This window comes from Megascapheus bottae, chromosome 11 (genome assembly GCF_031878675.1).
Source record: "Megascapheus bottae isolate mThoBot1 chromosome 11, mThoBot2.hap1, whole genome shotgun sequence".
Taxonomy (NCBI): Eukaryota; Metazoa; Chordata; class Mammalia; order Rodentia; family Geomyidae; genus Megascapheus; species Megascapheus bottae.
This window is the reverse complement of record NC_143519.1, coordinates 49,391,206-49,404,331: the sequence shown is the minus strand read 5'-3', so window position 1 is coordinate 49,404,331 and position 13,126 is coordinate 49,391,206. Positions and strand designations below refer to the sequence as shown.

Below are 13,126 nucleotides of genomic sequence, written 5' to 3'. Positions count from 1 at the left end.
ACTCTGGGTTTTCAGATTGGGGATACTAACTCAGTCTATGCAAATATGTCAAAATCCTCCAAGCTGAAATCTAAGATGCTTCCAGTCCCAAGTATTTCATATAAGTGCTACTGAACCTGTATGTTCATGAGACTGTGCATAACAGGGTTTGGAACAGGGATTGTACATGGGTATGTGAGATCAGAGTCCCTGGAGGAGTCAGAGTGAGAAGACAGGCTAGACTCTCCATTTCCCCAGTTTAAGGCTGCCTGCCATACTAGGCTTTGCTGCCTGTCTTATTCATAGAGTGCTCCAGGAAAGTATTTCCAGTGGGCAAGGCCTCAGTAGAGTTTCGGACAATATGACTCTTTAGCAGACACCACTACAAGAGAACCCTGGCTGACACTGTCATTGCAGTGGCAAAGCCCTGGATTCTCTTCCTTGTGAGCTTGGAAATGTGTCTGCCCCTCCTGCCACAGTCCCCTGCCTGAAGTAATACCAGAGGAACAGCAGCAACCCCCATTCATCAATACCGCCAAAAGAGTGACTCATAGAGAGGCCATATTTAGCTGATGGCTGGGTGCTTTCCCAGACAAAAGAAATATCAATTTATATGTGAGCAAGTATTTATGAACCTTACTCGCTCATGAACCACGTAAATAGATACATTTGGAATTTTACAGATAGGAATGAACAAATTTCTCTGTGGACCTAATTTATTTGGTCAATTATATAGTTTAGTTTGTGATTTTTAGGGGGAAATTATAAAGATGTACTTCTAGGAAAGACTAAACTTGGTTTCAATGTACAACTGCAATGTTACTGATGTGCAGTGATGTATGTGTGTGTGAGACACATCACCTTGTGCCAATAAAGGAAGGACATCATGTTCCTGGCTCACTATAGCCTTAGCATTTCTATTTAAAAACAACCTTTTTTCAGTACTGGAGTTTGAAATCAGGGCCTCACATTGCTAGGCAGATGTTCTACCATTTGAACCATCACCGTAACCTTTGAAAAGGTTTTGAGGTGGAAAATTAAACAGCCATACCACCTAGTAAAATCAGGTCTGGAGAGTTTTACTGATTCTGCTAGAATATTCTACAATATGCTCACCCTTACAATTTGAAGATTCTAAATTTTACAATTTTCAGAAAGTTAGGTACATCAATCTTTGGCATAGTCAAAATCTTGGTGCTCTTCTATTATGCCACTACAAGTTTATATTAAACAAAAAATGACTAACCTATCATTTAAAAGTATTTTTGTTAATCGTCATTTTGTGAATATGTCATTCTCTTCTTTTCTCTCTCTTTTTCTATCAGGACTGAGTCTTCAACTCAGTACTCATACCACTTGAACCATACCTCCACTCCACACATTTTACTGGTTAACTGGTGATCAAACTCACCGAGGGGTTTTTACTTAGTCCTACTTCTTGGCCGCACAGAGAAAGGACATGCACCAACTTCTCCTTTGTTCTTTTCTAGAAAGGAAACATAGGCAGGTTTTCATCATGGGGGTCCTGGGAGCAGCCCGCCCCAGTACTGTCACCATCAGTACAGAAAGCAAAGACCGCTAGGGAGCTGAGATGCAAAGTACACATGTGATAAAGTATCAGGAATGTGCAAGAGTAGTAGCTCAGATTTTGCAGGTTAACTACAATGCTCATTTCACCAGTTTTCACAAGCCATGAACATTAGAGAATTGAAAGTCAGGCTCACACTGTATTTGTACTGAGGCTGATGACGCTCTGGAGAAATGGCTGAGAGAACCATGGACAGGTTATTATTCATCGAGTGAGTGCCAGAAGGTGGGACTTCTTTGAAGGGCTTTTTTTCTTTTTTTGTCAGTGGTGGAGCTTGAACTCAGAGCCAGGGTGCCGTCCTTGAGTTCTTTTGCTAGCACTTGGTCACACTGAGCCACAGCACCACTTTTGGTTTTCTGGCGTTTAGTTAAGGCTGAGTTTCACAAACTTTTCTGCCTGAGCTGGCTTTGAACTGTGATCCTCAGTTCTCAGCCTCCTGAGTAACTAGGATTCAGGTGTGAGCCACTGGCACCTGAAGAAAGATCAGACTTTCCAAGTGTTAAGAGATACACAGCCAGTGGGGAGAAGCAGCAGAGCCAGCCTGACGTGAACACAGCAAGCCATTCAATGGTGAAGTGAGTGGGACTGGGCTGTTGAGAGCCTCCATGGTAGGATCAAGGATCACACAGGCAGCCGGGCTCTGTAGATCCCCTAAACTCCATCCCAGGGCTCCAGGCCTGGAGTCCTCTACCTGGGAATACTGGGGTCTTTTCCAGCTCACAGGAACAAGGACGTTGGAGTTGGAGCCTGATGAGGTGGATGATGTGCTCCTGGTGACTGCCGCGGCCCTGGGTTTCCCATCATGCCCCGAAGAACTCTGGAGTTCATCATACCGCCTCCCGATGATGGGTGTCTTGAGAAAGGAATGCAAAAGCACACGTTATCCTGTCTCATTAACAAGTTGTGTGGGGGGGGGGCGGTGGGCAGCCGAGTGATGGTGGCTCATGCCTATAATCCTTGCTACTCAGGAGGCTGAGATCTGAGGATCTTGGTTCAAAGCTAGCCTGGGTAGTACAATCTGTGGGACTCTTATCTTCAATTATCTACCAAAAACCCATAAAATGGTGTTGTGGTAGAGCATTAGCCTTGAGCACAAAACCTGAGGAGCAATGCCCAATGCCCAGAATTCAAGCCCCAGGACTGGTACAGAAAAAAAATAATTTTGTTGTATACAGAAGTAGAAGTATGGTTTAAGTGGTACAATATTAGCAATGAGAAAGCCATATGAGCCCTGAGTTCAAGCTCCCTTTCCCCCCGATTCTGTGTTATAAGGGATCTTTCTACATAGAACAAACCAAAAGCTGCTGGAGTGAATATCACTCAAATTGGAGAAGTTCCATGTTACTCATAGATTAGTTATTTTGTATCATTTTCCGTCTCCAATATTTTCCCATATTCTTTAGCAGCAGGAAGCAAATCCACAGACTTACCTTTCAGTATGTTATAGAAGCTACTGATAATGACTACAAACATAGTCAGACATTTAACCCTGAAAGAATTCTTTAGAATAAAGGACTAAAAATCCCATTTTATTTCTTCAACCTTTAATCATTCATCTTTATGTACTAATTTTTTTTTGGCTGTGGACTTGAACTCAGGGCACATCCCTGAGATTTTTTCACTCAAGGCTAGTGCTCTACCACTTTGAGCCAGAGCACTATTTCTGATTTTCTGGAAATAAATGTCTCATGAACTGTCCTACTCTGGCTGGCTTTCAAATGCCATCCTCCAATCTCAGCCATCAGAGTAGCTAGGATTACAAGTGTGAGCCACTGGTACCTAGCTGTATGTACTTTCAGTTATTGAAAATTTTACTTAAATTATATCTTTTGAATTATTTAAATAGATAAAGTCATGGCAGGGGACTTGGGAAGCACTTAAGAAATCTCCATTTCTTTCTGATAGCTAAAGAGTGGTGGCAGGAGAGACAGCATCTCTCAGACTTTAGCTTTAGTTGGTCTCTCCTCCAGACATCAGATTGTGGGACCTCGAAGAGGCAGAAGGCAATGGTAGCTCTGTAGTTCTCAAGCTGGCTTGCAAGGCCCCTCTCGCTGGAGTAGTTCTGAGTTCCTGGGGGCTAAGGAATGTAGTTCAATGCTCATACCAGTTTTAGACTTGAGTTCATTCTACTCCAAAAATGACCACGAAAAAAGCAGCTTTCTTTCCTAATAGTGTTAAAAATAGTTCCTTATGGACAGGGGTGAGTCAGTATTTTAATATCATTTATATACTCAGTATAGATGCTGGTCTCTCTGTGGAATAAAGTAATATCTTATTTGAATCAGTATTTTATCTGTGAAAAGCCAGTGGATACTGTTGGATAACAAAAGCCAATCTATTTAATAGTACACGTGAGTTCCTTAAATAAGCAGATCTGTTTTATTTCTTAGTGGATTTATTTTTAGAATTTGTTAGTGGCTTAGACACTTAGTGGCTTAGTGCATCAAACATGGTACCACCAGGCTTTGTTTATAAAGTCCAGTAAAGTACAATTTCTGTCCTTTTTTTCATTTTGCCAGTCCTGGGGCTTGAACTCAGGACCGGAACACTCTCCTTGGGCTTTCTCAAAGCTAGAGCTCTACCACTTGGTCCACAGCACCACTTCTGGCCTTTTCTATGTATGTGGTACTGAGGAATAGAACCTGGATTTTTGTGCATGCTAGGCAAGCACTCTATCACTAGGCCAAACTCTAAGCCCCAGTCCATCTGTTCTCTTCCTTCCTTTCTTACTTTTTCTCTCTTTCCTCTCCCTCTTTCCCTCCCTCCCTTTTGGTACGGGTCCAGGGAGCTTGAACTCAGGGCCTGGGCATTGTCCCAGTGCTTTGTTTTACTCAAGGCTGGAACACTATTGTTTGAGCTACACCCTCATTCCTGTCTTTTTAATTGTTTGTTGGAGACTTATAACTTTCCTTCCTAGGTTAGTTTTGAATCATAATTCTCAGATCTCAGCATCCTGAGTGGTTAGCATTACAGATGTGAACCACTGCTGCCCAGATGATTTTTTTTAAGCATCATGAGGTTAATATGACTTGGAAGCCACGTAATTTTCTTTCTTAGACTTAAGGACTCAAAGTCTTCCATATGATGACTTCCTGCTTTCTTTTTTCTTCTTGACTTCTTAGCTTAGGTTGCTAGACATTCTCCTTCTCACTTAATAATTTTGTATATTTCACAAGTAATGTGAGGCTGGGTGCCAGTGGCTTGTGCTTGTACTTTTAGCTGTTCTGAAAGCTGAGATCTGAGACTTGCTGTTTGAAGCTAGCCCAGGAAAGATAGTTGGAGAAACTCTTCTGTCTAATTAATCAGCAAAAAATGCCAAAGTAGAGTTATGGTAGAACATTAACCTTGAGCGAAATGCTTAGGGACAGTGTTCAGGTCCTGAGTTATAGCCCTAGTAATGGCAAAAAAATGTATATATATATACATATATATACACACATATGTATATATATATATATATCACTGTAGTTTGGGGAAGCCACCATATTGCTATAAACCTCAGATATTTGTTATTCTAATGGTAGTTCCTGGAAATAGATTGTATATATCAGGATATGACAGAATAACTATTACAGAAATAAGGAAGGTTATATCCCCGCCCCCTTCCCCTATACAAGGTCTCAAGTTCTTTGCCAGTCCTGGGGCTTGAACTCAGGGCCTGGACACTGTCCTTCAGTTTTCTCAAGGCTAGTGCTCTACCAGTTGAGGAACAATACCACTCTCAGTTTTTTCTATGTATGTGATACTAAGGAATTGAACCCAGGGCTTCGTGCATGTGAGGCAAGCACTCTACCACTATGCAACATTCCCAACCCCAGATCTCAATTTTAAACCCATGCCTCTTCCTGTCTAGCCTCACCAAGCTGGTGAGTTACAGAGGTATCATTTTTAGTTCATTCCATTTTTAATTATCTTAAAAGAAAAACTGAAGCTGGGTGGTAGTGGGTCATACCTGTAATCCCAGCTACTCAGGAAGCTGAAATCTGAGAATCACAGTTTGAAGCCAGCCTGGGCAGAAAAATCTGAGACTCTTTATCTCTAATAAACTACTTAGAAAAATCCATGAATGGGGCTGCTTGAGCACAAGGTTAGTGCTCAATCCATGCATTCAAGCCCCAGGACTAGCATGCGTGCATGAAGAACTGAGGCTAGTTTCTAGTTTTAAGTTGCCAGTTGAAAGCTCAATTCTCAAAGCATTTTTTTTAAAAAAAACTCAAGGGTAGCACTTTATCACTTGAGCTACAGTTCTACTTCCAGCTTTTGGGTGGGTAACTGGAGATCAGAGTCTTATGGACTTTCCTGTCCAGGATAGCTTTGAACCATGATCTTCAGAATTCAGCCTCTTCAGTAGCTATGATTACAGGTGTGAATCATTTGTGCTTGGCTCTCAACACATTTTTAACCTAAAATGTTCTGTTAAAAGAATGTAACTTAGACCTCAGAAGTCTTCGTTTACAATAATTAGCTTTTGTCCAGGCAACTACTTATAACCTTTTCCACCATCAATCCAGGCTCAAGTGCACAGGTAAGAGTTCACATAGCCAGGCACCTCTGAAATGTCGAAGTGAAAGTCCAGGGTCTTCCCAGGAAGCTCCTTAGAGGCACTGGCCCACACTCGGTGTATCTCTAGCTTGGACAGGTCACTGTGCTGGTAGGAAGGCAGCACCAGACTGGCTGATCGAGAAACAACCAGTTTCAAGATATTCAGGGCTTCTCTCCAGTGAATACTCTGCAGGAAACAAAATATTTGAAGTTATTTAACACAGTTATTTCATTTTTGAAACCTAATAGACCACTATTGAAACCTCTCATGACCTGTCGGAATTCACTGACTTAAAGCATACAGGAAATCCTGTGATAGGTAAAAGGCAAACAACATAAAAATTATATAGTGTACACATGTGCATATAACACATATACACTAAATGCACACAAATATAAGCCACATTTAGGAAACAAGCAAATAAAACAATGCCTTTTGTTCACATTCTAGTAAATAGTTTCAACTAATATACCACTTTTGTAAATGTGCTGTGTCCTTAATTCGACAAGAAAAAATGTCCCTAAGAGCAGGAGCTGGTAGCTCACTCAGCCTGTACTCCTAGCTACTGTGAAGGCTGAGATCCAAGGATACAGTTCAAAGCTCATCTAAGAAAGTCTATGAGACTCTTATCTCCAGTTAACCAGAAAAAATTCTGGAAGTAGAGACGGCTCAGTAACGTGCTAGCTATGACTAATAAAGCTAAAGGACAGCACTAGGCCCCAAAGTCAAGCCCCACACAAATGTCTCTGAGGCCTATTTCACTAGTAACCATTGACTCTTACTCAAAATTCTTCCAATCTCCAGATCCCAATCTTGCTTCTAGTTTTCTAGGTCTTCTTGTTCCATTTGTTTCCTGGATATCTTGATTTCTTTTCCTGTCACTTTTTATCTTCATTACTCAATCCAGAAATCTGAAAGTCCTTAACTCTTCTCTTTCCTCTCAGTAATCTGTTCCCTTCTCTCAGCTGAATCGTCTCCTGCTTGGCCTGCACTATGTCAAGGGCCTTGTAACAGGCCTCAGGATCTCAGCCGCAGTGATCTTTGAAGAATTTTTGTTAGACCAAGTCACCTTCCTACCAAAACCTCTTCACGGGCCCCCTCTAGTGGACAGGGTAGGGCATATTCTGAACTCGAGAGTATCCCCAAATAGGCCAAGCCTATCCTCATGCTACTCCAGAATGTTGGAAGGCCTTTCCTTTCCTTAGTGCTTATCAGAGACGCGGTTTGCCTCCCTGAAAAGTTTCAGTCTGATCAGGCCTTTGAGAGGGTCAGATTGACACAAAAATATTGAACATAGGTAAGCCAACTTTTAAAAGTTGTCATATTTTTCCTTTCATACATTTCTGTTATTATCAAGATAATAATAGTTATACATCTTGTAACTAAAACAGGGGTTACAGTTACATAAAGGACAAAGAATGCATTTTTTTGGGATAATGTCACCCCTTTCCCTCTCCCTCCCTCCCAGTTTTTCTCTCTCATTCCCACCCACAAGTTGCATAGTTCATTTTTTTTTTGCCAGTCCTGGGGCTTGAACTTGGGGCCTGAGTACTGTCCTTGGGCTTTCTCAAGGCTAGAGCTTTACCATTTGAGCTGCTATACCATTTCTAGCTTTTTCTATGAATGTGGTACCAAGAACTCGAACCCCAGTCTTCATGCATGCTAGGCAAGCAATCTACAACTAGGACAAACTCCCAGCCACTGCAAAGTTCTTTTTTTTTTTTTTTTTGGTAGGTTGTGGGGTTGAACTCTGGGCCTGGGTGCTGTCTCTGAGCTTATCAGCTAAAGGCTACTGCTCTACCCCTTTAGCAACAGTGCCACTTCCGGTTTTCTGGTGGTTAATTGGAGATAAGAGTCTCAGGTCCTTTTGTGCCTGGGCTGGCTTTAAACCATGATTCTCAGATCTCTCAGCCTCCTGAGTAGCTAGGATTACAGGCGTGAGCCACAGCATAGTTTTTTGTTTTTTTTTTTTTCCAGTCTGGACTTGAGCTCAGGGTCTGAGCACTGTCCTTGGACTTTCTCAAGTCTAGAGCTCTACCACCCTTGAGCCTCAGCTCTGGCTCACTTCCAGGTTTTTTCTATGTATGTGGTGCTGAGGAATCAAACCCAGGTCTTCATGTATGCTAGGCAAGCACTCTACCACTAGGCCAAACTCCCTGCCCTGCATAGTTCATTTTTAACATAATGTCTATTGAGGACCACTGCTTCATTTGTTCTCCCTTCGTCCCCCGTTACCCTCCCAAAGAAAGAAACCAACAACTAAGACAAAAGGGAAAGAAAACAAAATCAGCAGCAAAGAAAAAAAAAACTCTGTTCCATTTCCTGTTCATGTTGAACAATATTATATGATCAGATGTAATGGCTAATTTTTATACTTATATGTTTCCTTCCCTGTCAAATTCTGCACCAGAAAACCATGTTCTGAAAATGAAATTAAGCTTTTTCCAAGGCAAGACACTGAGTATCAGAGATGACCTGCAAGCATCCTCACACCACAGAGAAACGGACCACCTGTGCACAGCCACAGAAAGGTGTGAATGGACCCTGGCCCCAGGACATGCTGACACTGTCACCCAATGTCCACTGAGTGACACATCTATTATTGCTACTTGAAAAATGGGAAAAGTTTAGAAATCACTTTAAATTTAAAAAAAAATCCTGTAAGTCGCATGAGGATAGAAAAGAATCTCTAAGGAGAAAGGGTGTCGGTGTCATTGAGCATGGCCGCCTTCAACTTCAGCCTGAGACTCCATATTTCACAGTAACTTGCAAGTTTCTAGACACTTGTTCAAGTTTGGCTTGCTATTTTAAATTTCTGTTTTAGTTTTTCTTTTTCCTGGTTAAATCTCAGGGTATGATGTTAATAGTGTGAAGGTCTTCATGTTTTTTTTTCCTGGTTAAACCTCAGGATGTTAGTGTGAAGGTGTCTCTTCACGTTCGCCAGAGTCTCGATGGCCAAGTGGCCTGCTACAGTGAAACACAACCACAGGCTTTGGATCCAGCTCCCAATCAAATACAAGCTCCACTCACTACTGAGATCCGAGAGCCAGTATCTTGGTTTGCTACTACTTTTGTTTTGTTTTGTTTTTTGCCAGTTGTGGGGCTTGAGCTCAGGGCCTGAGCACTGTCCTTGGACTTTTCTCAAGGCTAGAGCTCTACCACTTGAGCCACAGCACCACTTCCAGCTTTTTTCTATGTATGTGGTGCCGAGGAATCGAACCTGGGTCTTTGTGCATGTTAGGCAAGCACTCTACCACCAGGCCAAACTCCCGGCCCAGTTTGTTACTACTTTTATTAAACTTTTAGACTACTTGGTATGGGAATTGAGACTATCATAATGAAACCCATTGTACAACATCTATATATACTTTTTCCATACTTTGCTTGCCAGAATATTTTATTTTTCTTTGGTAGTAGTCACTTTTATCTTTTTGGCTGGTCCTGGGTCTCAAATTTTGGGCCAGGCTCTGTCCCTGAACTTGTTTTTCTCAAGGCTAGTATTCTGTCATTTCTAGCTTTTTTCTGAGTAGTTTCTTGGAGATAAGAATCTCACAGACTTTCCTCTCAGGCTGGCTTCAAACCATCATCCTCAGATCTCAGCCTCCCAAGTAGTAAGGATTACAGGGATGACCCACCAGTGCCTGGCAGTACTGGGGTATTGAGCTCAAGGTCTCACATTCACTCAGCCATTGATTTACCACTTGAGCCACACCTCCCCTCCAGCATTTTGCTGATGAATAGAGGATGGGAGACTCACGGACTTTTTCTGCCAAGGCTGGCTTCAAACTGGGACCCTCCAGATTCTCAGTTTCTTGAGTAGCTGGGATTATAGGCATGAGCCATTGATACCTGGCCTGCTTGCTGGAATATTTTTAAGTATATTTACTCAAGTTCCTTCACTGAAGTTTCCTCAACCCCTAAGTGGAAATAATCATCTGAAATGGAAGTGTCTGGCCTGGAAGCTGGCACACATATATGTTCCTTCTGCTTTTATAAACAACACAGAAACTAGACAGGACCTTCCACTCTCCTCCTCCAGATCCTCATGGTAATGCTAGCCTGTAAGCCCTACAAAGCAGAACTCTGTCCTCTGAGAGATGAGCATAACAAGGCCTTGTTCTGTCTGAATGTCACCCAGGCTGTGACCCTAGATACCAATGGCATCAAGGAATGAATATGTAAGGCCAGTGCCCCCGTGGTTGGGTACCCAGTCTTCTGGTTCTCTTGTAACAGCGCCACTCTCCAGGCACTCACCTGCACATATTTTTCAATGGTCTTGAGAACTTCCATGTTGAACTGCTTCACAGGAACAACAGACAGGTCCATGTAGCTGAGCAGACTGTAAATCACTTGCAGGAGTGGCTGCTGCATGCTGGGGAGTCCCTTCTCCAGCAGCTGTGGGGAGAGGGAGAGAGGGGAGCCAGGGGTCAGTGCTGGTCTGACTGTCCTAGAGAAGCACCAGGCTTTCCAATGCCTTTACCATGGCACAACCTCAAACAAAGAGAAACACTATCCTAACTCTGGGAGACCTGAGGATGTGAAGACTCATGGCAACGTGCTAAGTCTGAGAATACATACACAGAAAAGTCACACCATGAAGGTACAGATACAGTCCCAAGGGAAAGCACCCAACAATACTAGTGAAAAAATAGTATAAATTAAAAGCCAGGTCCCAGTGGCTCACACCTGTAACTCTAGCTACTCAGGAGGCTGAGATATGAGGATCATGGTTCAAAGCCAGCCAGGGCAAAAAGGTCAGCAAGACTCTTATCTCCAACAAACTACTTGGAAAAAGCTGGAACAATCTCAGGTATAGTGTCAGGCCCCGAGTTCAAGCCCGAGGAGTAACTGGGGGAAAAAAAAGACAGCTAACACACACACACACACACACACACACACAAAATTACAAATTAAAGCAAAAGATATAATTGTCAATCATTAGACTGGAAAAGACTAGGAACTGATTATACTCAGCGTTGCTAGGAAGATAGGGAAATGGGTATTTGAATATCAGTAGAGATATAAACTGGATATTTTGGTAACTGAGGTCAGGGCACTAAAGAATGTATGCCAGTGCCAGTTTGGGGGCTTGAACCCAGGGCTTAGGTTCTGTCTCTGAGCTTTTGAGGTCCAGACTAGTGCTCTACCACTTAAGCTACAGTTCCACACAGCTTGACTTCTGGGTTTTTGGTGATCAATCAGAAATAGGAATCTCATGGGGCTTCCTGCCATAGCTGTCTTTGAGCTATGATCCTTAGATCTCAAACTTCTGAGTAGCTAGGATTACAATTGTGAGCTACTAGTGTCTAGCTGAGAGTCATAAGTTTGAAATAGAAGTTGCAGTTTGAGGAACTGTTTCCAAAACCAGAAATAAGTAACATATATATATATATATATATATATATATATATATATATATATATATATATATATATTTTGCCCGTCCTGGGGCTTGAACTCAGGACCTGGGCATTGTCCTTGGGCTTTCTCAAGGCTAGTGCTCTACCAATTGAGCTGCAACACCACTAGTGGTGTTTTCTGTGTGTTGTACCAAGGAATCAAACCTAGGGCTTTGTACAAGACAAGCACACTACCACTAGGCCACACTCTCGGCCCCGAGTAGCATAATTGTATGAGGGCCCCCCCCTTTTTTTTTGCCAAGGCATTATTTATAGGGAAAAAATCATAAAACAATTGAAGTGTTCAACAGTAGGGAAATGAATGTATAAATTCAATTACATGCTGGATCTAGGTGCTCGTGGCTTTTGCCTGTAAGCTACTCAAGAGGCAGGGAAATGAAGATAGAGGTTAGAAGCCAATCCAAATAAAGAGACTTTGATCTCCAATTAACCAGTAAAATGCTGAAGTAAAGACATAGTTCAAGTGGTAAAATGCCAGCCTTGAAAAAAAAGCCCAGGGAGATAGGAAGCCCTGAGTTCAAGTCACAGTACCGTTCTCTCTCACCAAGTTATGCAGCTAATAGGATGACCTTTTAAAGATAATAAAAGGTATAATATTAAGTAGAAGACATAACATACAATGACCTATGTAGTAAGTGACATCAATATTGACGTCACTGTGTATTATACTGGACTGATCTTGGTGATTCTTTCCACGTGATTTTCTCTATAGTTTTTCTTTAAACATTAGTCTTCCAAAATTTCTATGCTGAATACGTGCTGTCTTTACAATCAGAAAAAAAATTGAAGCCAGGCACCAATGGTCATGCTTGTCATCCTAGCTACTCAGGAGGCTGAGATCTGAGGATCATGGTTCAAAGCCACCCAGGGAAGGAATGTCTGTGAGACTCATCTCCAACAAACTACTCAGATGAAGCCAAATGGCATTGTGTCTCCAGTGGTAGAGCACTAGTTAGCCTTGAGTACAAAAAAGCTCAGAGACAGTGCCCAGTCCCTGAGTTCAAGCCCCAGGACAGACAAAAACAAACATAAAACAATGATTATTTGATAAAACATCAATTATTACTTGATGAAAGGTCAATGCTACATGACCAATGTAATAGAAAGAAAAAGGAAATAACTAAGTGAAGCATTATATTAACCTTCAAATTTTATGTATATGTGAGATACTGGGGCTTGAACTCAGGGATTTCTTCTCTTGCTTAGTTTTTGCTCAAGGTTGATATTCTACTGCTTGAGCCACACTACCACTTCTGGCTTTTTGTTGCTTAACTGGAGATTTGGGTTTGTCTGCCTAGGCTGGCTTTGAGTAGAGATTTTCAGATATCAGCCTCCTGATTAGTGAGGATTACAGGCGTGAGCCACTGGGACAATTATTTTTAATCTATTTACAATGGAACTGGTCACAACTGAAAGAACAATTAGGACAGATTTCCTTGTTCTCTTTGGAAAGGCCCTAACAAAATGTTCAAGCTCTTCTCTCAGAAGGCCAAACAACACTGAAGTTGCTGAATTAAGTCAGTGGTTACCTATCACCCAGTGTCTTAGACTTCAGGACCTTGAATGTTAATGGCTGGGCAGAAGGTGCAAAATGGA

General features: G+C 42.0%; 1 protein-coding gene across 6 annotated transcripts in view; it reads right to left on the bottom strand.

The window, feature by feature from the left end:
• The window catches only part of Fry (FRY microtubule binding protein), a 444,403-nt gene that overhangs the window by 54,227 nt on the left and 377,050 nt on the right, over positions 1-13,126 (bottom strand). For all 6 annotated transcript variants that reach the window (XM_090342230.1, XM_090342231.1, XM_090342232.1 and 3 more), the window contains 4 exons: positions 10,365-10,505; positions 6,117-6,296; positions 2,259-2,420; positions 1,391-1,465 (listed from right to left, as the gene is read on the bottom strand). In XM_090342230.1, coding sequence (XP_090198356.1) covers positions 1,391-1,465; positions 2,259-2,420; positions 6,117-6,296; positions 10,365-10,505 — 558 coding nt within the window. The remainder of the gene's footprint in view (positions 1-1,390; positions 1,466-2,258; positions 2,421-6,116; positions 6,297-10,364; positions 10,506-13,126) is intronic.